Source organism: Hemiscyllium ocellatum, chromosome 36, assembly GCF_020745735.1.
Source record: "Hemiscyllium ocellatum isolate sHemOce1 chromosome 36, sHemOce1.pat.X.cur, whole genome shotgun sequence".
Lineage (NCBI taxonomy): Eukaryota > Metazoa > Chordata > Chondrichthyes > Orectolobiformes > Hemiscylliidae > Hemiscyllium > Hemiscyllium ocellatum.
The window spans coordinates 45586947-45613621 of NC_083436.1; the positions used below are offsets into that span (position 1 = coordinate 45586947).

The window sequence follows — 26675 nt, forward strand, 5'->3', positions numbered from 1 at the left end:
CTCCCTAATTAAGTGTCTTTCCCGCCTTCAAGCTCGCCACCCCTGAGGGCAGAAGATCCCATTCTGGTAATTTATCAGCAATTAATTATAACTGACAGCAGCTTGTAAAGTGACCATACTGACCTCGCAACCTGAATCTGTGTTCCTATCACAGAAAAGTCTGGACAGGATACGACAAACTTTAAAACTTAACTGTTACTTTTTACTAGAAGCTCAGCCTACTCTTTCTATGTAGTTATGAAAGTGAAAGTTAATGGATTGCTACCTGGATTTGGTGCATGATCATTAATTCATAGGCATCAATGAACATCCTGATTTCACTTTAATCTCTTCACTTCCTCAGTTCCAAATGAACTCATTTCATGTTCCATCCAATCAGTCGCTCTCCAGAGTTTGCATCTCATGTTTACTCAACATCACATTCTTTGCAATCTTTACTGGCCTTTCTATCTCAGATTTGATCTGCTTCAATCTGTCATCTTCGTTCACATCTACAGACTTGCTCTGTGAAAATTAGCTGCTACATATCCTACAGTGACTACATTTCCAAATGTATTTCACTGTGAAAACTGTTGTAGCAATGCAAGTATGTTTTTTCTTATTCACTTGCCAAAACATCTATAACTGAAGTGCCTTTCTGTTAAAATTGTCAATGTAGTGGTGGATTGCGAAGTAAGATTCTATGGACGCATCCTCCTGAAGAAACCTGACCAGATATTGATCCAGACACATGTCAATTAATCTTCTAGTCACCAACAAAGACAAGGCATTCTTTAGATTCAAATAGATGTCTCATAAATGAAGGAACAAGATGTTTAATGCTCATAACCCTCAATACTGTTGCTTCAAATGGACATGCTGACCTCAAAGTGGTGTTGGTGGAATTACATTGTTTCGCAGGTCCAGCTGTGTTTTGGTTTTAATTCTAGTTTAATTCTTCACTGGGTGAAGTTGATCACTGTGTCATGTGCAATTGTTTTTCCTGCATGACCATTCAACATTCAAAATTAGATTTAATTAGAAGAAATCCTGCTGAAACACTGCAAGCACCAATATTACAACAACCAAGTGACCAAACTCTCATTGGGTGTTTTATTGCTAAATATTTTTCATAGGGTGATTAAATAGAGCCCAGTGTGACTGAAATAAATATTGGTCCCAAGGCAATGGGGAGAGCTCCTGCTCCTCTCCAAAAGCATACTGTGAGATATTTCACCTCACAAGGCAGATGGGGCTTAATCACTGCACCATATCACTGGCAGCTGTACCTTCAGCTACCTGGGCATCTGCAACATCCTGGAATTCCTTCCCTAAAACTCTCTGCCTCTCTACTCTATAATCCTCTTTAAGACCATTCTAAGTTTTGGTTGCCTACTCAAATAAGGAGTACTCAATGAATGGTAAAACATTAGGAAGTTCAGAGGAATCTCAGAATGTCCACAAATCGCTGAAGATTGCAGGACAGATTAATATGGTAGTTAAGAAGGCATATGGGAAACTTGCCTTTATTAGTCAAGGCATAGATTCTAAGAGTAAGGAGGTTATGTTGGAGCTGTTCAGGACTTTAGGTTAAGCCACAGCTGGAGTTCTGTGTATAATTCTGATCACCATGCAGTAAGAAGAATGTGATTATGCTGGAGGGGATGCAGAGAAGCATCACCAAGATATTGCCTGTGATAGAGTGCTTTAGCTATGAAAAGAGAATGGATAAGCTTGTGTTGTTTTCTTTGGAGTGGAGAAGGTTAGCGTTGAATAAAGATATGTAAGATTACGAAGGGCATAAACACGATGAACAAAAAGCAGCTGTCCTGCTTAGTTGAAGGGTCAGTAACAAGGGGACATACTTTTAAGGTGAATAGTGGGATGTTCAGGGGTGATTTGTGGAAAATGTTTTTCAGCCGGAGGATGATATGGATCTGGAGTGCACTACCTGGCAGGATAGTTGAGGTGAGAAACCTCACAACTTTTAAATAGTACTAGGATGAACCCTTGAAATGTTATAACATTCAAGGCTAGAAGTCAAGTGCTGGAAAATGGGACTGGTGTAGATTTAGGGTAGTTTTGTCAGTGCAGTCTTGAAGGGCCAAAATGGCTCTTGTGTGCTGTGAGATTCTATGATTCTATCTCCTTATGTGGCTCAATGTGAAATTTTATTTAATAATTGAATCTTTGAGAACTTTGAGATATTTTAATCAGGTCAAAAGTGCGAAAGAAATTTAAATTGGCTCTTGTTGTATTGACAATGACAATTTGAAGTTAAGCTAATCACACTTTAATCAGTGCTCCCCAGCTATGGTAGCTAGTCTGATCTGTCTGAATTGTACTAAATGAAAACAGGATATCACATGAAGGGTTTTGGACAAATGCAGGTAAACAGTTCTTAGCTCAGCCATGAAACCTATTAGATCCAAAGATGAGACAAATAAAATGCCAGAAAAGGCAGCAAGCCTGGGGATTGGGAGCATTTTAGAATTCAGGAAAAGAGTACAAAACATTTGAGCAAGCAGGGGACAATAGTCTACCTGAGTAAAGTTGGAGGGAACACTTGTGGTAGAGGCAGAAACCCCCAACATTTAAGAAGTATTTAGATGTGCACTTACAATGCAAAGGCATACAAGGCTACAGGCCAAATGCTGGCAAATGGGATTAAAATTGTTAGGTGCATGTTTTTGACTGATGGCCACACAATGAATCTATACTACTGATCTTTATGAATCTATACTACTGATCTGCCCATATATCCTTCTGTAACCTAAAACCTTCCTGTCAATCACAAGCCAGTCTTGTGTCATCTGCAAAAGTACAATTCATTCACCCCACATTCTTATCCACATCATTTCTGAATATCACAAACAATAAAGCACCCAGCTCTGGTCCCAATAATATGCAACTACAAACCAGACTCCAGTCACACAAACAGCCTTCCACTGCCACCATCTGATTTTACAATGTTTCATTAGCTTGTGGGACGTAGGAGTCACTTTTATTTCCTGCTCTTAGTTGTCCTTGAGAAAGTGATTGTGAGCTGCCTCCAGTGGTGATGCGAGTGGATGCTTGTAGATGTGGTGCCAACGATTGAATGTCAAGGGGCAGTGGTTAGATTGTGTCTCTTATTGGAGATGGACATTGCCTGGTATTTGTGTCATGTGAATGTTACTTGCCACTTGTCAACTCTAGCCTGGATGTGGTCCAGATCTTATTGCATATTAACATGCTTCAGTGTCTGAGGAGTCACAAATAGTGCTGGATATTGTGCAATCATCAGCAAACATCCCCACTTTTGACCTTATGATGGAGGAAAGGTCATTGAAGCAGCTGTAGGTGGTTAGGCCTAGGATACTTTGCAGAGAAACTCCTGCAGACATGTCCTGGAGCTGAGATGACTGACCTCCAAAAACCATGACCAGCTTCCTGTGTCGAGTCTGACCACAACCAGCAGAGAGTTTATCCCCTGATTCTTATTGATTCCAGTTTTGCTAAGACACTCAGTCAAATGTGGCCTTGATGTCAAGGGTTATGATTCTCACCTTATCTCTGGAAATCAGTGCCTTTGCCCATGTTTGAACCAAGATTGTAATGGGATCAGGAGCTGAGTGGCCCTGGCAGAACCTAAACTGGGTGTCACTGAGCTAATATTGCTAAGCAGGTGCTTCTTGATAGCACTGTTGATGACACCTTCCATCAGGTTACTGATGATCAAAAGTAGACTTATTGGGCGGTAATTGGCTGGATTGGATTTATCCTGCCTATTGTGTATGAGAGATACCTGGGCAATTTATCACATTTTCTGGTAGATAAAGTATTGCAATTGCACTGGAAGAGCTTAGCTAGGGGTGTGGCAATTTCTGGAGCATACATCTTCAGTACTATTGCCAGAATGTTGTCAGGGCTCATTTGCTGTATCTCGTGAGCCTCCAGCCATTTCTTGATATCATGTGGTGCAAATTGAACTGGCTAAAAACTGATATCTGTGATGCTGGGAACCACTGGAGGAGGCTGAGATGGATCATCCACTTGGCACTTCTATCTGAAGATTGCTGTGAAAAGTTTAGCCTTGTATTTTACACTGAAGTGTTGATCTCTCTCACCATTAACGATGGAGATAGTTGTGGAGTCTCCTCCAGTGAGTTTAATTGTCCACCACCATTTGTGACTGGATGTGGAAGGACTGCAGAGCTTAGATCTGATCCATTGGTTGTGGGATCACTTAACCTTGTCTATTACTAACTTCTTATGCTGTTTGACATGCAAGTAGTTCTGTCTGACACCTCATTTTAGCTATACTTGGTGCCTCCTGCATTCTGCATCAAGCCAGAGACTGCTTGAGTGGGGGGATATTCTAGGCCATGAGTTTGCAGATTGCCACACAACATGGTGGACGGTATTCTCAATTTGAAGGTGCAACTTTGGCTCCACAAGGACTGTGTGGTGGTCACTCTTACCCGTACTGTCATGGACGAATGCACCTGCATCTGACAGGTTGGTAAGGATGAGGTCAGTATGTTTTTTCTCTCTTGTTGGTTCCTTCATCACCTGTTGCAGACCCCTAGTGTAGCAGTTATGTCCTTTAGGACCCAAGCAGGTCAATCAGTAGTGCTGCTGCTGTGCCATTGTTGGTGATGGACGTTGTATTCCGCTACCAAGCGTATGTTTTGTGCCTTTGCCATCCTCATTACTTCCTCCAACTGTTGTCCAACATGGAGGAGTGCTGATTCATCAGCTGAGGGAGGACAGTACGTGGTAATCGGTGGGAGGTTTCCTTGGCCATGTTTAACCTAAAGCCATGAGACTTCATGGGGTCTCGGGTTAATGTTGAGGACTCCCAGGCAACTCCCTCCCAACTGCACGCCATTGTGCCAGCACCTCTGCTGGGTCTGTCCCATAAGTGGATGGTGGTGTCTGGGACATTTTCTACAAGGTATGGTTCTGTGAGTGTGATTAAGTCAGGCCAATGTCAGGTGGTCCTTTTCGTTTCATTTCTTTGAGATTTTGTAATGATTATGACTGATTGATTGGCTTGCTAGGCTATTTCAGAGGACAGCTGACAGTTGACCAAGTTGCTGTGGGTCTGGAGTCTCATGTAGGCCAAGCCAGGTGAGGATGACAGATTTTCTTACCTGAAGGATATTTGTGAAGCAGTTGGGTTTTCATGGTCATCAGGAAATTCTTAATTCCAGTTTTTTATGTTAAATTGAATTCAAATTTCACCATCCTCTGTGGTGGGATTTGTATGCTGGTCCCCAGAATATTAGCTGAGTTTCCAGATTAATAGATTAGCGATGTTACCACTAGATCATCGCCTCCATGCAAGTATATAGTCTCCTTAGCTTTCTTAGTAAAGGTGTAGGAGCAGGTATTACCTTTCCACGACAGGTAAGATAGGGCAAGCTGCAAAAGATTCTCCAGCAACTGTAATGGGGGTGGATTAGGGTCATGCAGTTTATCTGCTCTTGAGATGACAGACATGATCTTCAAGTTTAGCCACAATTTTATTTTTAGTACCTTTGTTCTGTGTTTGTAAAATCACATATCAACTGAAAGCAAGCATGAGAGATCGGGGGCACAGACTGCTTTGACACAGCCCATATAGCTAACCTGTTACGATCTCTGCCCCCGTGATCTCTCCCACCCTGTTTTATTATTGATGAATTTTTATTCACTGGTCGTGAGGGGATTTTGATCTTCATGGATTAAAATCACTTCCAAAACCGCAGACCTTGAAATTAAGTCGGACACTTACATTTTGTTTTTATTTTACATAAAGGAAATGTCTCTTTGTCTTCCATCATTGCAAAACAGTCACCAGAACACGTTCACTCACCGACTGTGAGACCCCCTCTCCAGTTTGATACACTTTACAGCACTTCACTAAAGGCACAGCCGAACGTGCACTCGAGTAACCATTCCATTTCTCTCACGGATGATGCTTAACCAAAATTGTCCAACTTGTTTTGTAAAATTATGGTTAATTTATGATGTAGGTTTAGCCCCTTTTTTTGGGATCTGCGATGACTTTGTTTAAACAGTTCAGCATTATGGATTTTGGATGAGGTTGATCATTCATCATGCCTGAGTTCAGAAGGAGTAAAAAGTGAGGTCTGCAGATGCTGGAGATCAGAGCTGAAAATGTGTTGCTAGTTAAAGCGCAGCAGGTCAGGCAGCATCCAAGGAACAGGAAATTCGACGTTTCAGGCATAAGCCCTTCATCAGGATGCCCCCGTGATCTCTCCCACCCTGTTTTATTATTGATGAATTTTTATTCACTGGTCATGAGGGGATTTTGATCTTCATGGATTAAAATCACTTCCAAAACCGCAGACCTTGAAATTAAGTCGGACACTTACATTTTGTTTTTATTTTACATAAAGGAAATGTCTCTTTGTCTTCCATCATTGCAAAACAAATAAGCCCTGATTCCTGATGAAGGGCTTATGCCCGAAACGTCGAATTTCCTGTTCCTTGAATGCTGCCTGACCTGCTGCGCTTTAACCAGCAACACATTTTCAGCTCTGAGTTCAGAAGGAGTCTTTTATCCATCTGTCTGAGTTGAGTTTCTGCTTGAGTCAAAGAGTGTGTGTTGGAAAAGCACAGCTGGTCAGGCAACATCCGAGGAACAGGAGAGTCAATGTTTCAAGTATAAACTCTTCAGGAATTTAAGGGTGGCCTAAGGGGGCTGAGAGATAAATGGGAGGATGGGGAAGGTAACTGGGAATGCGATGGGTAGATGGAGGTGGGGGAGAGGGTGATAGTTGGGAGAGGAGGGTGGAGCGGATGGGCGGGAAGGGAGATGGACAGATAGGATGGTGCTGAGTTGGAAAGTTGGATCTGGGATGAGGTGGGGGGAGGAGAAATGAAGAAACTGGTAAAATCCACATTGATCCTGTGTGGTTCTTCCTCCAAGTATCGGATGGTTAAGATTTGGAATGGAGGAGGCCCAGGACCTGTAAGTCCTTGGCAGAGTGGGAGGGGGAGGTAAAGTGTTCAGCCACAGGCAATGGGGTTGGTTAGTACAGATGTCCCAGAGATGTTCTCTGAAATGTTCCGTAAGTTGGCTCCCCAATGTGGAGGAGACCACATCTGGAGCAACAGATTCAATAGGTAATGTGTGTGGATGTACAGGTAAATCACTGTTGGATGTGGAAGAATCCTTTGGGGCCTTGGATGGAGATGAGGGGGATGTGTGGCTCAGGTTTTGCACTTCTTGCGGTGGCAGGGGAAGATGCTGGGGGTGGGGGGGGAAGGTTGAATTATTTGGGGGGCATGTGGACCCAACAAGGGAGTCACGGAGGGAATGCTTTCTCTGGAACACAGATAGAGATGGGGAGGGAAATATATCTCTGGTGGTGGGGTTCGTTTGTATGTGGCTGAGATGGCGGAGGATGATGCGATGTATTTGGCAGTTGGTGGGGGGGAAGATAAGGACGGGGGTGAGGGGGTGTTCTGTCCTTGTTGCGAATGGAGGGGTGGGGTTCAAGGGCGGAGATACAGAAAGTGGAGGAGATGCACTGGAGGGCATTGTCGACCATGTAGGAGGGGAAATTGCAGCCTTTGAAGAAGGAGGCCATATGGGATGCTCTATTGTGGAATTGGTCCTCCTGGAAGCAGGTGTGGTGGAGGAATTAGGTACCAGGGATAGTGTTTTTACAGGAGACAGGGTGGGAGGAGGTGTGGTCCAGGTAGCTGTGGGAGTCAGTGGGTTTGTAATAGTTGTCTATGTTGAATCGATCATCAAAATTGGAGATGGAGAGGTGCAGGAAGGGGAGGGTGGTTTCCAAGATGGTTCAGGTGAACTTGAGGTTGGGGTGTAAACTGTTAGTGAAGTTGATGAACTGTTCAACCTCCTCATGGGAACACGAGGTAGCATTGATACAGTTATTGATGTAGCAGAGGAAAAGGTGGGGAATGGTGCCAGTGTAGCTATGGAAGATAGATTGTTCCATGTACCCAACAAAGAGGCAGGCACAGCTGGTGCCTATGTGGGTACCCATGGCTATGCCTTTGATCTGGAGAATGTGGGAGGATTCGAAGGAGATGAGTTTGGTGGGCAGGAGCAGGCTGAGACGATGGGTCAACCAGGGCAGTCGGTTTGTGAAGTTTGGGTAAGATGTCGAACCAGGTGGTGCAGGGTTCTCGGCCGATGAGGTTGGAGGCTGTGGATGGAAGCTCCCTTTAGGTGATGAGGTCATGGATGGTCTGGGAGATGATGGTTTGATGATGGGAGATGGGATCGTAGTTGAGGGAGACCTAGATTAACCTGACATATAGGCCTGAATAGAACTTTCTTGAATAAAAGAATGACTTTCTCTGCTTTTAGATGAAAGCTTTTTTTTATTGTTGTCCAGCAGTAGTAGTTATGATAAAAAGTGGACAATTAGCTACTGGAGAGAAATATATTTTCCTTCATGCTGTGATCGATGAGCTGTTTGTCTCTAACTGAATGAGGGTTATAACGACAGACCCCGAGCTGAATGATGGCTCTGTGTATGTATGTTTGTGTGTGTGATCCAGCAGGTGGATGATGGTGTTTTAAAATCCATTCCACTTTCTTGCTATTTCTTTGGAAGGTTTGCTAACATTTCTGAGTGTGCAAATCTAATGTTTGTTCACAGGGTGATGTATTCAGATAATAGTTTAATAGTAATGGACACTGCAATGATTATCAAGGAACAAAAACAGAAGTTGCTGGAAAAGCTCAGCAGGTCTAAGAGCATCTGTGGAAAGAAATCAGAGTTAACATTTCAGATTGAGTGACCCTTCCTCAGAAATGATTAACAAGAGTTTGGAGATGTTCAGAAATTGTTTGCTTGTAAAACTTGGATCATTTGAATTCCACATATACATTTGAGTGTTTGAAAACTTTGCTTTAAATCTTAAAAGAATGTTGCCGAATAGACCTTTAGAGAGAAAATGGTTTGTTTTTCCAACAGATCAGTGTTGCCATCTCAAAACCTCAGGCCTCTGTATTTAGACATTGCTGTGAATCTATCTGCTGTATCAAATTTTGCTGGCCATATTATGTATTTTGTAGGGTGGCACGGTGGCTCAGTGGTTAGCACTGCACAGCACCAGGGACCCGGGTTCAATTCCCACCTCAGGCAACTGTCTGTGTGGAGTTTGCACATTCTCCTTTTGTCTGCGTGGGTTTCCTCCCACAGTTGAAAGATGTGCAGGTTAGGTGAATTGGCCATGCTAAGTTGCCCGTAGTGTTAGGTGAAGGGGTAAATGTAGGTGAATGGGTCTGAGTGGGTTGCACTTCGGAGGGTCAGTGTGGATGTGTTGGGCCGAAGGGCCTGTTTCCATACTGTAGGAAATCTAATCTAAAAAAACATTTGTTACTGAGATGGTCAGTTCCCCTGTCCAGCCATTCAGTTGCAGTGCAGTTACTTTTATACCACAGCATTTATCTGTTTTGGATCCATTTCTGCCATAAGTCTCATTATTTTTGTTCCACTTTGTACTGCTGTTAAATAAAAATTTTGGATACTCCCAGCAGCTTTGAACTTTGTGCAAATGTGCCTTGACTCCACAAGTTGATTGGATCTTTCTGTAGGTTAGGACACGTGTTAACTGAGCCTGTGTAAATCGATTATGCTTTGTCATTCCCAACAATAACTGAAACATAGCGCCCCTTCTCCCCGCCCCCCCCCAGCCTACACACCCCATCCCACTTTGGGCGCACACACATGATTTGGCAGCAACACATATCAGTGAGTTTTGTGGGAGTTTAGTGATACTGCTGTCATTGTGAATCCAAAACACCATGTTGTCGTGAAGAAAGATTGTGTTGGACAACTTAAGGCAGATTACTCGTACCTATAAAACCGAAACAAAATTCAGGTTGCCTTATGCACAAAAGTGAATGAACAGACTATCAGTCAAACAGGAGTAGGCTCTGTTCATGAGCAATGAGTTTAAGTTTCATCTGGAATCCAGTCAGGGAAAAACAAAGTCCCAAAATAAACCGGAGATTAGTGACCTCTTGCCTGGATGCTCTCTCGTTCTCCTTTCCTCCTCATCATCATCTTCAGTCTCTCTCCCTGTCTTATCGTGTAATTTATTTTACTTCAGGATGTTGGTGATGTTTTCCACAAAGGATGGGCTCCCATGTGAATCCTGTATGGAGCTGGTGAGAACTTTTCAAATGCTCAGTTTGGGTCAGTTTTCACCTCATTTATAAAACATCCCGGTGTTGAGAGCCAGTTTCCACAGTTCTGTTTCAGTCCTCACTCAGAGACTGTGTGTATCCCATGTCATATCAGCGGGTTATCTCCTTTAACCAACTTTACCATGCTGGTGTCCAGAACGAAGTCAGTTGTGGAAGGTACTTTGTGTCTCTGTTTTGCTGCTCCTGGCATTTGGAGTTTTGAACCAAGATGCCCAGTTCTGTGTCTGTGATCAGTCTATCTGCCGTGCAGATTGCTCTGAGCTCAATCTATCGTGACTTTGTCTGGAGCCAAACAAACTCTTTTTTTTATTCAAAGCTTGAACGTTTACAGTGAGATAATGGGTGCCTAGACTCTGCAATACCGTCTTGGTCAGGTTTGCATTAACATGCGGATCCTGATGGAGGTGGAAGGATCGATTTGGTTTAAGTTAATCAGAGGAATGTGTGCTAAGAGGATTGCTACTGATTGTGGTGGTGGAACTTGTTATGCAGATAAGGCTTTTTAAAAAAACAAATTGGAGATTAAAATAGTAGTTAACCTTGTAAAAACTCAAATCAGTTCTCACTCCCAAAGTGCTTCATGTTCATCTGATCTCTGAGCACCCAGTGAGCACTCCCTAACAGCAACTATCTGGCATTCTACCATTTAACTGTTCTGTTAGGGTGAAAGGAAAGGTTGGTCAGTATACGGAATGCTGGATGACTAAAGGAATTGAGGGTTTGGTTAAGAAAAAGAAGGAAGCATATGTCAAACATTGACAGGAGAGACCGAGTGAATCTTTAGAAGAGTGTAAAGGCATTCGGAGTATACTGAAGAGGGAAATCAGGTGGACAAAAAGGGGACATGAGATAGCTTTGGCAAATAGTGTTAAGGAGAACCCAAAGGGCTTTTACAAATACATTAAGGACAAAAGGTTAACTAGGGACAGAATAGGGCCCCTCAAAGATCAGCAAGGCAGCCTTTGTGTGGAGCCACAGGAGTTGGGGGGGATACTAAACGAGTATTTTGTATCAGTGGAAAATGTAGAGTATAAGGAAATAGATGTTGATATCTTGAAAAAGGTTCATATTATAGAGGAGAAAGTGCTGGATGTCTTGAAACACATAAGTGGATAAATCCTCAGGACCTGATTAGGTCTACCCTAGAACTCTGTGGGAAGCTAGGGAAGTGATTGTTGGGCCCCTTACTGGGATATTTGTATCATCAATAGTCACAGGTGAGATGCTGGAAGACTGGAGGTAGGCTAACGTGGTGCCTCTATTGAAGAAAGGTGGTAAGGACAAGCCAGGAAATATAGACCAGTGAGCCTGATGTTGGTGGTGGGCAAGTTGTTGGATGGAATCCTGAGGGACAGGATGTACATGTATTTGGAAAGGCAGGGACGATAAGGGAGAGTCAACATGGCTTTGTGCGTGGGAAATCATGTCTCACAAACTTGATTGAGTTTTTGGAAGAAGTAACAAAGAGGATTGATGAGAGTAGAGCAGTAGACATGATCTCTCTGGACTTCAGTAAGGCGTTCGACAAAGTTCCCCATGGGAGACTGGTTAGCAAGGTTAGAGCTCATGGAATACAGGGAGAACTAGCGATTTGGATACAGAACTGGCTCAAATGTAGAAGACAGAGGGTGGTGGTGGAGGGTTGTTTTTCAGACTGGACTCCTGTGACCAGTGGAGTGCCACAGGGATCAGTACTGATCACTACTTTTCATCATTTATATAAATGATTTGGATGTGAGCTTAAGAGGAACAGGGAGTAAGTTTGCAGATGACACCAAAATTGGAGGTGTGGTGGACAGCGAAGAAGGCTACCTCAGATTACAATGGGTTTTTGGTCAGCTGAGCCAGTGGACTGAGATGTGGCAGATGGAGTTTAATTCAGATAAATGCGAGGTGGTGCTTTTTTTTAGGTTAGTTTTCCTACAGTGCGGAAACAGGCCCTTCGGCCCAACAATCCACACCAACCCTCCGAAGAGTAATCCACCCAGACACATTCACCTACTTCCTACTAATAGACCTATCACTATGGGCAATTTAGCATGGCCAATTCACCTGACCAGCACATCTTTGGACTGTGGGAGGAAACCGGAGCAAACCCACACAGACACAGGGAGAATGTGCGAACTCCATGCAGACAGTCGCCTGAGGCTGGAATTGAACCCAGGACCCTGGCACTGCGAGGCAGCAGTGCTAGCCACAGTGCCGCCCAATCTTAGCAGGGCTTATACGCTTAATGGTAAGGTCCTGGGGAGTGTTGCTGAACAAAGAGACCTTGGAGTGCATGTTCATAACTCCTTGAAAGTGGAGTCGCAAGAAGATTGGATAGTGAAAAGGCATTTGGTGTGCTTTCCTTTATTGGTCAGAGTAATGAGTACAGACCCAGCCTCCCTGAAACTCAAATCCTCCAATCCTGGCAGCATCCTTGTAAGTTTTTTCTGAACCCTTTCAAGTTTCACAACATCTTTCCGATATATTCTATCAAGCTATGTTTCACTTTGGAATCTGTCTTGTTCAATATTAGCTTTGGCTGGCATTATTACACTGTTTTTAGGAAGGATTAGAGTATGGGTGTGTTCAGATTCAGAGTGATTATCTACATTACAAAGGAATTTACCATCATTCACTTCCAAGAGTGTGGAGCTTGCTCAGTATTGCTCCTCTGACAGCACAGCATTCCCTCAATACTGACCTTCTAACACTGCAGATTCCCTCAAGATTGACCATTTGACAGTGCATCCATTGCACCCGGTGTGGTCTCCTCTACATCGGGGAGACAGGACCCCTTCATGCGGATCGTTTCAGAGAACATCTCTGGGACACCCCCACCCACCAACCCCACCGCCCGTGGCTGAACACTTCAACTCTCCCTCCCACTCTGTCAAGGACATGCAGGTCCTGGGCCTCCTCCACCGCCAAACTGTTACCACCCGATGCCTGGAGGAAGATCGCCTCATATTCCGCCTTGAGACCTTGCAACCACATGGGTTTAATTTGGATTTCAACAGCTTCCTCATTTCCCCTCTCCCCACACATTATTCCAGTCCCCCCAGCCTCCAACTTGGCACCACCCTCCAGACCTGTCCATCTCTCCCCCCTCTGACCTATCATCTTCTCCCTCACCTTCATCCACCTATTGCTTTCTCAGCTACCGCCCCACCCCCTCCCATTTATCTCTCAGCCCCCAACCCACAAGCCTCATCCCTAATGAAGGGCTTATGCCTGAAATGTCAATTCTCCTGCTCCTCGGATGCTGCCTGACCTGCTGCGCTTTCCCAACAACACACTCTTGACTCTGATCTCCAGCATCTGCAGCCCTCACTTTCTGCCATAAGTACTGACCCTCCAACAATGTGGCACTCCTTCAGCACTGACTGTCTGACAGTGCCGCTCTCTCTCAGTACTGACCCTCCGATAGTGCGGTACCCCATCAGTACAGAGCCTCCGACAGTGCAGCACTCCCTCAGCAATGACCCTCAGATAGTACAACACTCTCTCAGCACTACATTTGGAATGTTTTCTGAATTTTTCTTTCAAATCTCTGGAGTTAATTATTGAACCCATGACCTCCAACTCAGTGGGAAGGGAACAAACTGCTGAACCATAGCTGACACAGTGGAAAACCAAGCTCTACATCTGATTCATTATTGGATTATAAAGGGATTATAATGAGATTGTAAGGACTGAAGCAACAAATAAAACAGTATAATATTACTCCTGCGTTTAATTAATGTAGGAAAGAAGCAAGGGTCCAGGCATAATCAACAGATGAAAAAGATGATAATTAGTACAAAGCTCCCACGTTACAGTGAAGTGCCTTTCATGTTAGACTGGAATACTGATTGAAAATAATGGGTTTACATAACATATATTCATCACACTGAGCTTCAAACCCACAAAAATTAAAATCTACAGCCGACGTGTTCATCCTCTTCAGAAATCTCTGGCAATCCTGTTTGTTCTGCAGTCTCCGTGACTGTCAGTAAATGAAGCTCTTTGTTAAAAATGGTGTAGTTTCCATAAAGGTCATCTATGAAAGCAAATTTATAACCATTAAACCAAGCTCAGTCCCTGTTTTGCTGAGACCCAGATGACTGAAAATCTATTTCCTGTTGCCTAACTTCATTAACCTTTTCATTCCTTGTGATCTTGTAACAGTTTCTACATTGTAAATAATCCTGTGGCATTGTGCTGAGCTTCTCAAATATTGAATACACAGTTCTATCAATATTTCAGGAGTGCTGCTTGTTTATTATCATGGGCCTTGGATTAATCACTTTAGTAAAATTAATTTAATTCTTCACTTTGCTTCAAAGAGTCAGGGACTTCATTAGATAATAAATTGGTCAGAATGTATTGGAATCAAGTATTATCCAGAAACTTGATTCTTGTTATTTAGTAATGAGGCCTTAAGTCAAAAATATTTTTAAAATATGTTAGGTTCGGGTTTCTGTCATGTACCTCTGGGTTTTTGTTGGGACAAATGTCACGTGGACAATTCTGGTGTAACTGAAAGAGATGTCCTTCCCCATCTATGGTGGAGTAGTTAGCCCAAGAAAGAATATAAGTTAGGGTCTAATTTTGTGCCACTATTTCATTTTAACACCATAAACTACATAAAGGAGAGTGGTAATAACGACATGCTAATAACTTGATTGCATCATCAATGATTTTCAATGATGTGAGATCATGTGGAACTGGGACCAGAGTGTGGAAAGTTCTGGAGATCCCAACACCCCAATGTCAGCCCCAATGCAGATCCACCTTTGGGGAATCCAGTGCTCAGCAGGTTGGATTGAAAGTATAGACTAGTAATCACTTTGATCACCTCCATTCCCAATTCAAATCAAACTCCAATGCTGAACTCTCAATCTCCTGGCCCCACAAGAACATCCCAAGACCCTAAGTCTGACTTCATGGTCTCCTGCTTGCAATCCAAGATACCAAATATGCAATGAATCCCACAATGTTCTTCCCCACCTTCTTTTCCCCCATTATTTCACTAATTGTACAACACTCAGAACATGGCATTTCAAACAGGCCAGTTCTGGTCAAATGAAAATATATGCAGTGTTGGGTTAATACCATTCTACACAAGGAAAGCTGTTCTCAAATATTTGAGAACACCACCTTTGTCACAGCTTGGAAAATCTGTCTCTGGCAGAACAAATATTTATCCCAAATTGGCCTCAACCAAGTCTAAATAGAATTGTTTCTCACATGAGTCAGAACTTAAAGGTTTCTTCCTAGTGCTCTACAGAGGGAGCACTGCACTGTTGGTTTGTCAATATGGAAGAAATGTTCTCAAACGGCCAGGCCTCAGGGAGCGATGCAGTATTGAAGGGTCAGTATTGAGAGAGTGATACACTGTTGGAGGGTCAGTACTGAGGAAGTGCTGCACTGTTAGAGGGTCAGTGCTGAAAGAATGCTGCACTGTTAGAGGGTCAGTATTGGAGAAGCCCTGCACTGTTGCTGATGCCTCCTTTCTTACAAAGGGACTGAGTCTTCATTCAGCTATTAAGTTTGTTGTGAAAGGCCTTATCACACTATTTTAGACTCCTCTGGTGTCCTGGTCAGTATTGTTGTTCCGCAGAGTAGCATGGGATCCTATAGTACATACAAGGCCCTTTGCCTCATGGAGTCTGCACTGACTAAACTGCCCTCAATCCATTCCGTATTCCAGCAGGTGGCATTTATGACATTTCAAATGCTCATCCAAATACTTCTTAAAGATAATGATGCCTCTACTATCTTCCCAGGCAGTGCACTCCAGATCCTCACCATCCTCTGATGAAAAATTTTTATTTTTATACTTTATAAGGACTGTAATGTTGAACTTTCAACTTTATTTCCTTTTTTTCTACTTTGTAATTAAGATTTTGTACCTTGGAACCTTTGTAACTCAGATGGTGCCAGGAAATGACGACTTTTGTACACTTTTCAATGTACTCCTGTATCCCTGTACTTGAGTACACGAGACAATAAAATCTAATTCTAGTTCTAAACCTCCTGTCTTTCCCTTTTAAAGTTATGCTCCTTTGTTATTGGCCCTTCAACTAAGGGGAACAGCTGCTTTCTATTCACCCGAACCACACCTCTCATAATTTTATACACCTCAACTAGGTCCCCATTCAGCTTCCTCTGCTCGGAAGAAAATAACCCAAGCTTACCCAGCTTCTCTTACTATCTGGTCTTTCATCATATTGTTGTTTGTGGAATCTTGGTGCGTAAAAATTAGCTGCTACATTGTCCACATTATAACAGTAACAATGTTGCAAAAAGTATTTAATTGGCTTAGATTAGATTAGATTAGATTACTTACAGTGTGGAAACAGGCCCTTCGGCCCAACAAGTCCACACCGACCCGCCGAAGCGCAACCCACCCACACCCCTACATTTACCCCTTACTTAACACTACGGACAATTTAGCATGGCCAATTCACCTGACCCGCACATCTTTGGCTGAAAAATGTTTGGAGGCATTTTGAGACTGCAATACTGTCAGTATGAGTGTAGTGAATAATTCACTATTTAAGGATCACAGCCTTATTCTGTGCAATCAAGTGTTTGATAAGTTTGAATAAATGGTGAGAAGGATCAGAGATCCTTGTCACAAATTGATTCTGTTTGCTCAGCAAAGTTGCAAGTCTTAGCAACTCCCCAAGCAAAACAGAGAGCAACTCCCCATCTGCTGTCCTGGGATCTAAAGAAATTTTAACAGTAACAGTTGCCATTACATATATTTCAAATCCCTTGGAAAAAATCTAACAATTGACAATCCTTCCTTATTTTGTACAAACTAAAAACAAAGTTCATTTTCTATCGCCCACCTTGAGAATGGGTTGCTCTGGAGCCCATGTGACTCTCTCCTGTCTTGCTGTTGCCCCTTCTTTGTTGACAAAGGTTTAATTGCATTCCAGTTTTCAAATGCAATTTCCCTTCGCCATCTTATCCTGACAGCTGCATTCTGCAAATACCATAACCGTACACCATCACTCTCTTAAACCTTACCCTTTTTGCTATTCACCTCCTCATCTCCTCGGCTATCTTGTACCTTCTTCCTCTAATATCCTCGCATCACCTTTTCAACCCTCAACCCACATATTCTCACAGTCTGCCTACTCACCACCTCACCCCCCCACATCTTTACCCTGTTCCTACTCAATCCTCATCCACTCGCCCCATTATCCCTTCAATCCCTCAATCCTCACACTGTCACCTCCCTCTCACTCAAACCGTTCACTGTTTCACCTCCTCATCATCACAATCCCACGCCACCCAGCCTAATCTGACTCAGCCATTTGCACCTATTTCACATTCCTCCGCCATCAGTGAAAAATGTTTCTCTATCAGTTCCTTTTGAAATCCTAAAAAAAAACTCATTTACTCTTCTCTCAACCTTCCCAGCAAATCCAGCCTAGTTTCTGGAATTTCTCCTACAAAAAACATTTTCAGGACCAAATCCTTCCCCAAGCTGTCCTTCTAGAGTGGGATGGTTGCAAGGGACATAATTTGGGAAATGGTGATACTGCAGTGCTTGTTTTTACATCTCTTGTCATTGACAGTATCAACCGATTTTTAATAATCTCTCTTTCAAGTAGAATTGGTGTTCACCCTTCCACTTCCAGTGTTTGCATGGCTGAAGTTACAGAACACGCTATATCATCCTTGTGTTAGTGTGAGGAGTTGCTTGAGGAAGAATTGAAGAGAATATGTTGGTGGGGGAGGGTTAGTGATCGCACTGTATCTGACACACCAAGTCTGTTCATTCCATTACATAGAAGGACTCCATTGGGCTCCTTCACCTCAGTGAATTTCCCCTGCTTGATTTTACTGTCTGAGATATGTCAAAAACAACAGTCAGTACATAACCTGCCCTAGTTTCAGGATCCTTCCTCACCTTCCAGCTATTTGGATTTCTGTCTTCTTCTAATTTATTTGAAGTCTTTTTGGAGTGGCCCAGAAATAGTAAATTGGATTCATATTTTTCAATATTCATTCTCCAAGGGATATTATGACTGACTTGGAATAATATCCTTCACATCCTTGCTTTCTTTGATGCCTTAGAATTGGAGGCCACATGACCTTTAGTGATGAAAATTTGCATGAATAAAACAATAAAATAAAAATAACGCATCACACACACTGGAAATCAAAATATAAACACTGGAGGGGGTGGGTTAGAGGTTAGTACTACTACCTCACAATGTCAGGGACCCAGGTTTAATTCCAGCTTTGGGTGGTTGTGTGGAGTTTGCATATTCTCCCTAAATCTGCATGGGTTCCCTCCAGGTGCTCTGGTTTCCCCCCAAAGTCCAAAGATGTGCAGGTTGGATGGAATTGGCCATGGGAAATTGCCCATAGTGTCCAGGATTGATAGCCTGGGTAGGTTAGCTATGGTAAATGTGGGGTTACATGGAGAAGGTGGAATGTTCGTCAGAGGGTCAGTGCAGACTGATGATTTGAATGGCCTGTATCTGCACTGTAGCGATTCTGTGATTCTGTGGAAGTCAGCAGGTCTGGTTGCATCTGCAGAGACACAAGCTAATGTTTTGAGCCCAAATATGTCTTTTCTTTGGAGGTCAAAAGGTGATCAGTTTTATAAGATAAAAAAAGTGAGAAAGAAGCAACTGAAACAGAAAGGGCTCTTTTTATTCATTCATGGGATGTGGGCATCACTGGCTGGGCCAGGATGGGGAGATGATACCTTGTGGTAGTATTACTAGTATTAATCCAGAGATCTAGATAATGTTCTGGGGACTTAGGTTTGAGTCCCACCATGGCAGATGTTGGAATTTGATTTCAATAAACATGTAGAATTGTGAGACAAATGATGACCATTACTTATAGGAAGAACGCAGCTTACTCACAAACGCTCTTTTAGGAAGGAATCTGCCTTCTTTACCTGGTCTGCCCAACATGTGACTCCAGACCCACAGCAATGTGGTTGACTCTAAAATAGCCCAGCAAGCCACTTAGTTATAATAATCACTGGAAATTCTCAAAAGATGAAACTGGATAGGCCACCTGCCATTGACCAAGTACCAGAAATGACAAGTGAAAATAGCCCTGTGGGCCCAATGAAACATCGAAGATAAGATCCTGGATAGGTCATTTGGCCCTTCAAGGCTACTCTGCCATTTAATGCAATCTTGTTTGATCATCCAACTCAGTACTCAGTTCCCATTTCCCCCCATACTCTTTACCCCTAAGAGCTGTATCTAATTTCTTGAAAACATTTAATATTTTTGCCTCACTGAGTTCAACAGGCTTCACCACTCTGTGTAAAGAAATTTCTATTAATCTCACAGTCCTAAATGGCCTACCACGTATCCTTAGACTGTGATCCCTGGTTTTGGATTCCCTGATCATCAGAAATATCCTTCCAATGCTTACTCTGATCAGTCCTGTTAGAATTTTATAGGTTCCTTTGAGATCACCCTTGTAGCAAATTCAGGAAGGCTGATTATTATCCAAACTGCGCTAGATTGGGAAATGACCTCACATATCAGTCACTGAAAATAAGCATGCTGGTGTAGCAGGCAGTGAAGGAGACAGATGGTCTGTTGGCCTTCAGAGTGAGAGGATTTGAGTACAGGAGCAAGGGTTCTTGCTGCAATTATACAGGGCCTTGGTGAAAACCCCGACCCCCCCCCCACCTCCGCTTCATTCTTCTGAACTTCCAAACAGTCCTAACTAATCCAATCCTTCTTCATATGTCAGTCCTGCCATCCCTTCTGGTAAACCATCCTCCATAGCCACAACATCCTTCCTCAGGTAAGGAGACCGGAACTGCACACAATGCTTCACGTGTGACCTCACCAAGGCCCTGTATAATGACTGGTATGTGAGGTCATTTCCCAATTTAGCACAGTTTGGATAATAATAGGCTTTCCTGATTTTGCGACTAGAGTAGATAACTTCACATTTATCCACATTATCCTGGATATATACAAAACGATGTAGATGAGAATATAGAAGGGATGACATGAAGATTGACTGGGTGGTTGATATTAGGGAAGAATATCTTAACTTCTTAAAGTTAAGGAGGATATAGATAGATTGGTCAGATGGTCAGATCAGTGGCAGCTGGAATTTAACCCTGCTAAGTGTGAGGTGATGCACTTTGGAAGATAAAACAAGACAAGAAAGTACTAAATGAATGGCAAGACACTAGGAAGCTCAGTGGGTCAGAAGGGTCTTGGAATGGTATTCACAAATCATTAAAGGTGGTGGGTCAGATTAATAGGGTGGTTAAGAAGGCATACAAGACACTTACCTTTATCAAGCAGGGCATGGATTATAAGCACGAGTAGGTCATTTTGGAGTTGTATAGAACTTTGGTTAAGTCACAGTTGGAGTACTTTGTACAGTTCTGCTCACAAGACTACAGGAGGGAATGCAGTGTGATTACATTGGAAGGGGTACAGGGCAGATTCGTCAATCTAGTCTACTGTTTTTACAGCTTACACATGGTCTCCTTGAAATGGGAAAACCTAATTCTGGATGATAACTTGGTGATGGAAAGTTGTGGTTTTGCTCATGTTGTTTCATGGTCCTAAATAGGTGAGGCTGCTAACTTAGTGATTCTCTGCAGTTGTGTCCAAACCTTCTGTCTGACTGCTAGGGAACACATTACTGGAAAAAGACACTAAGAACTGTGGATGCCAGAACTCAGAAACAAAAATAGGGAGTGCTGCAGCAGTTGTAGAGAGAAAACAGAGTTAACGTTTCAAGTCCAGTAACCCTTTATCAGAACTGAAGCTTCCTGGGGAAGGGGTGAATTTATCCTGGCGATAGACAATGTTGGTGGAGTCGGAGGGAGAATACTGTACATAGAAGCAGTACCCAGAGAGAGAGTGAGAAAGGGATAATCAAACAAAGAGATTGCTGATGATAAGCTGAAAGAGAGAGAGAGAGACAGAGACAGAGAGAGAGAGAAATTAGGTAGTTGGGAGATAACAAGAAGCATAAATGTAGGGTCAAAAATGTATATGTTGAGCCATGTCCCTACCCCAGCCTCCATACACCAGGCCCTGTCATCACATGGGCTGCTACACACAAAACATATTGTCAGCTACTAATACCACCCATTAGCAGGTGTTCATTCCCCCAGGCTGACCTTTAACTACCCCTTTATCTGTCCAACTGTTTTTTTTCTATGGTTTCCATCTCACCTACCACTTACTCTTGCCCCTTCCCCACCCCATCATCTGCATATATTCCAACATTTTCCGAGCTACCATCAGTTCTGAAGAAGGTTTTATTGGACCGGAAATGTTAACTCTTAATTTCTATCCACAGATATTGCCAGACCTGCCGAGTTTTTCTAGCAATCTGTTTTTGTTTATGTTTGTAAATGTTTGAAAATAAATTGGCCGTGCTGAGAACAGTCCTTACAGGACAGAGGTAAAAATAATGACTGCAGATGCTGGAAACCAGATTCTGGATCAGTGGTGCTGGAAGAGCACAGCAGTTCAGGCAGCATCTAAGGAGCAGCGAAATCAGTAGGAGCCACTCCAAACAATTTTCAAACATTTACACTTCTCATTAATACCCCATCTAAGTATTATTTCTATCTCAGCTTTTCATCAGCAATCTTTTTGTTTGCTTATCTCTTTCTCTGTCTCGACACAATCTCCAACATACTCTATTCTGCCCCAACATCACCACCTTAAGAAGGGCTTTTGCCTGAAACGTTAATTTTCCTGCTCCTCGGATGCTGCCTAACCTTCTATGCTTTTCCAGCACCACTCTAATCTAGACTCTGATCTCCAGCATCTGCAGTCCTCACGTTCACCTTCCACACCTTCCATCCTTCCACAGCTATCTTCAGTTCTGATGAAGGATCACTGGATTTGAAATGTCAACTCTGTTTTTCTATCTATAGATGCTGCCAGATTTGCTGAGTTTCTCCAATACTCCCTGTTTTAACACTGTTCACATGACGGACCTTTTTGATTGGGTTAAAAATGGGCATAGTACCACTTGAAAACGCTACCTAATCAATCAAGTTTTATTGTAACTTTCAAAAAAAACTTGATCAATATTTGAAAATGAAAAAAATATTCAGAGCAATGCAGGAGTAGAGTGTAACTAATTCGATTACTTTCAAACAACCATATGATAGGCTGAATGGTCTTATTTTGTGCTGTACAATCAACAATTGTGTGAGGAGAGCATGATTGACAACAACCTGTACAGAACTTGCTAAACAGCCATGGTTTGAATTTTTCTATAACATAATGTGTAGGTTTATAACTTAGATTTATGAAGCAACTTTCACTGGTATGTGTTCTCTTTAAAAATTTCACCTAACATTAAATCAAACTAAATAATCGTCTTAGCTCATGAGAAGAGTAAGTTTTGTAATTACTAAAATGCAAGGTGGAGAAGCAACTGGAGAAAATTTTATTGGGTCAAAATTTGATAACGTTGTAAAATAATTCAATAAACATATTCTGTTCAGCTCCTTACTCCATCTGAAAAAATTGTTGCACATTTTGGAAGATCAAAGCTATCAGATGGATAGGAAATGTTTCCATTTGATGGGGAATCCAAAACTGGAAGCCATCAATATAAGACAATTATGGATAAATTCAATAGAGAATTCAGGAGAAACCTATTTTCACAGGGTTTGGTGAGAAAGTGGAACTCACTACCACACGGTGTGGGTGAATTGTATAGTATAAATTAATTTAAGGGGAATGTGGATAAACAAGTGATTGAGCAAGAATTAGAAGCAGACGGTAGTCAGGTGAGATTAGGAGGGATGGCAGGAGGCTCATGTGAAGCAGAATTACCATCATAGACCAGGTGGGCCATAGACTTGTTATTCTGTTTATACTGTATTTTGAAAGTTCACAGTTAATTAAGTTGATTAAGTGCAATTAACAAGTAGAATTGAAGATGATGTTCTTGTCTAGTTATAAAGAAAAAGTGTGTCATTGTGCAAAGATGTGACAGATCAGAAGAATGAGCAGAATATTTAGCAAAATTAATAAGCAGGGGAAATTAAAGGGAAACCTAGCCAGAAATATGAAAATAGTTTCTGTCAATATTAAAACAAGAGAAGTTAACAATAGCTGTTTTTGTTCAACAGAAAGTGAGTGTAAAGAGTTGATAATTGAAAATAAAGAGATGACAGAAGAACTGAACACTTAGTTTGCATTAGTCTTCACCATAGAGGATACAAGGAACATCCCAGAATCAGTAATAAATCAAGAATTGGAAGGCAGGGACAAACTCAGGCAAATTACAATTGCTGGAGGAGTGCTAGTGAGAAGTTATTGGGGCTGAAGGCTGACAAGATCCCAGGTCCTGATGAACTTTATCCAAGGGTCTTAAAAGAAATGGCTCATCAGTTGATGCGGTTTAACTTATCTCAAATCCCTAGTGACAGAGGTGCAGGGATTCTGGTGAATTCAGGAATATCCAGTGAGTGGCATATTGTTGTGGAAACAACGTGTATTATATGGATTGGCAGCTGCTCATGAGAGATACTATTAATGAGGTGAGTTTCAAAAGACAGGGTGAAAAAACCCACAGGACTTCACAGCTAGAAACCTTCCAAAAATTTTGATGCATCTTGGACTTAGCCAGAAAAATATTAGGTTCAGTCCCATTGATTTCTTTAAGGAAGTAGCGCCAAAAATAAAAGGAAACCAGTGGATGTACCAAACTGGGATTACCAGAAAGCATTTGATAAAGTACCTTGTTAGAGCAGAAAATAAAAACTCATGATACAGAGAATAACTTGTTAAGTAGATTGAATGCGGAATACAGGGTTAACGGTAGGGTTCTTAGTCAGGTGGAGGAACAGAGTGATCTTGGGGTCTATGTGCATAGATCTTTGAAAGTTGCCACTCAGGTGGATAGAGCTTGTAAGAAGGCCTATGGTGTATTAGCGTTCATTAGCAGAGGGATTGAATTCAAGAGTCGTGAAGTGATGTTGCAGCTGTACAGGACTTTGGTTAGGCCACATTTGGAGTACTGTGTGCAGTTCTGGTCGCCTCACTTTAGGAAAGATGTGGAAGCTTTGGAGAGGGTGCAGAGAAGATTTACCAGGATGTTGCCTGGAATGGAGAATAGGTCGTACGAGGATAGGTTGACAGTTCTCGGCCTTTTCTCGTTGGAACGGCGAAGGATGAGGGGTGACTTGATAGAGGTTTATAAGATGATCAGAGGAATAGATAGAGTAGACAGTCAGAAACTTTTTCCCCGGGTACAACAGAGTATTACAAGGGGACATAAATTTAAGGTGAAGGGTGGAAGGTATAGGGGAGATGTCAGGGGTGGGTTCTTTACCCAGAAAGTGGTGGGGGCATGGAATGCGCTGCCCGTGGGAGTGGTAGAGTCAGAATCATTGGCGACCTTTAAGCGGCAATTGGATAGGTACATGGATGGGTGCTTAATCTAGGATAGATGTTCGGCACAACATCGTGGGCCGAAGGGCCTGTTCTGTGCTGTATTGTTCTATGTTCTATGTTCTAGACATTTGGCTGGCTATCAGGAAGGAGAGAGTGGGCATAACTGGGTCTTTTTCTGGTTGATACAATGTAATGAATGGTGTGCTTCAGTGGTTTGTGAAGTAACTTCAACTGATTACAATTTACAGAAGTGACTTAAATGAAGGCACCAAAGATATTGTTGCCAAATTTGCTGATGACACAAACATAAGTAGGAAAACAAGCTGTGAAGAGAACACATGAAGGCTACAAAAAGATATAGATGGGTTACCTGAGTTGGCAAAAATGTAGCAAATGGAGTATAATTTGGGAAAAAGTTAAAATTAAATGTATTATGTAAATGGTGAGAGGTTGCAGAGCTCTGAGATGCAGAGCTATCTGGATGTTTTAGTGCATGAATCACAATGTGCTATGAAGTTACAGCAAGTAATTATTAAAGCTAATGCTATTATTTATTGCAAAGGGAATTGACTACAAAAGTTGGGAAGTTATGGTTCAGTTATACAGGACAGCTCTGGCAGCATCTGTGAAGAGAATAACAGTTAACGTTTCAAATCCAGTGACCCTTCAGAACAAAGGGTCCCCAGCACTTTCTGTTGTTGTTTCAGATCTCCAGCATCTACAGTTCTTTGTCTCATTTAAGAAATAAAGAAGTTGCATGCAATGAAGTTTGTAATAGTGTCAGATGTGCTTATCAGAAAATTTAACTGTACAAGGTGGAATGAGATAAGTCAAGTATCTACCAAAATGAGGGAAGTCCTTTGTATAAATCTAGGACTACATTCTTTAATCAGTGTACAAGACTGCATATTTAAAATTTTAACTCTCCTATTTCATCTCACAAACTTTCAATCACATTTGACACTTGCCTACTTTCTATTGTTATCCAGATCTGGAACATGGCCATGAGTTCCCAACACTGCTCCATTTTGCAGCCAAGAATGGACTAGAGAATCTTGTCACTCTGCTTCTAGAATGTCCGGGATCAGCCCAGGCCTCCACAGTTCTGAATGTTTATGGAGAAGACCCGAGAGACATCGCTGAGAAGAATGGATTTCAGCATATCCAGGAGGTCTTGGAAAAATTTGCAGTAAGTTTTTTTTATTTACTGGGATGTGGCATTACTAGCTGGCCAACATTTTTATTGTCCATCTCATTGCCCTTGAGTTATTTTAATGGTGGTTTTATCCAAGTGATTGGATTTAACAAAGGTAAAACACAAGGTTAACCTGCTGATTGCTGAGGTGACAAGATGCATGCTGATAGTCAATCATATGCAGAGCCTACTGTTGCTTCAGTGATCCTGAAAGATAAGAAATTCTGAAAGTGGAGCCAAATTCCAGTTAACAATCTGGTCCACTAGAATATAAAATCAAAGCAGAAGTTGCACGTGTAAAGTATGCTGGGAATCTAAAGGAAATCGCAAAAAAGCTGTTAGTTGTCATCATCTCTGAAAGGTTAATGATCCATTAATACAACGGACAAGTGAGTTGGAAAATATTTTTAAGAGATGTGACATATATCTGTAATTGCAGGTAACTTGTCAGAAATGGCCAAGAGTTAAAGAGTCTCTGCATTGCTATGCTTTCTCAAGCCTCCCTGCCTGTAATCTCCTACACTGCTCTAGCTAAACTAAAAGATGACACATCAGGTCCAGTTCACCTTTCCTTGCTCGTCCACATTGGCTCCTGGTCCTGCATTCCTCAATTTTAAGGAATCCAATTCTTATTCTCAAATCCCTTCATGACTTCACTCCTTCAGTTTCTGAAGCCTCCTCCAGCCAAACAATGCTTTGAATCATAGTTTGACCATATGTGAAGGATTTTGTGCTGTCTAGTTGCCACATTACAAAAATGAGATAGATACATTGGAGAGGATGCAGAGAAAATTTAAAAGGATAATTCCAGAAATATGGTTTATATTATCAGAAAAAGATTGACAGGCTACATCCTTAATGTCTTGAGAAAAGAAAACTGAGGTGACCTGTTACCTAGAAGGACCAAGAGGCCGAAGTATTTAACAACAGGAGCTTTATTATTGTAACA

At 42.2% G+C, this 26675-nt stretch overlaps 1 protein-coding gene across 3 annotated transcripts in view; it reads left to right on the forward strand.

Moving 5' to 3' along the window:
• Positions 1-26675, forward strand: part of LOC132833370 (B-cell scaffold protein with ankyrin repeats-like) — a 290257-nt gene that overhangs the window by 108673 nt on the left and 154909 nt on the right. For all 3 annotated transcript variants that reach the window (XM_060851590.1, XM_060851591.1, XM_060851592.1), the window contains one exon: positions 25521-25720. In XM_060851590.1, coding sequence (XP_060707573.1) covers positions 25521-25720 — 200 coding nt within the window. The remainder of the gene's footprint in view (positions 1-25520; positions 25721-26675) is intronic.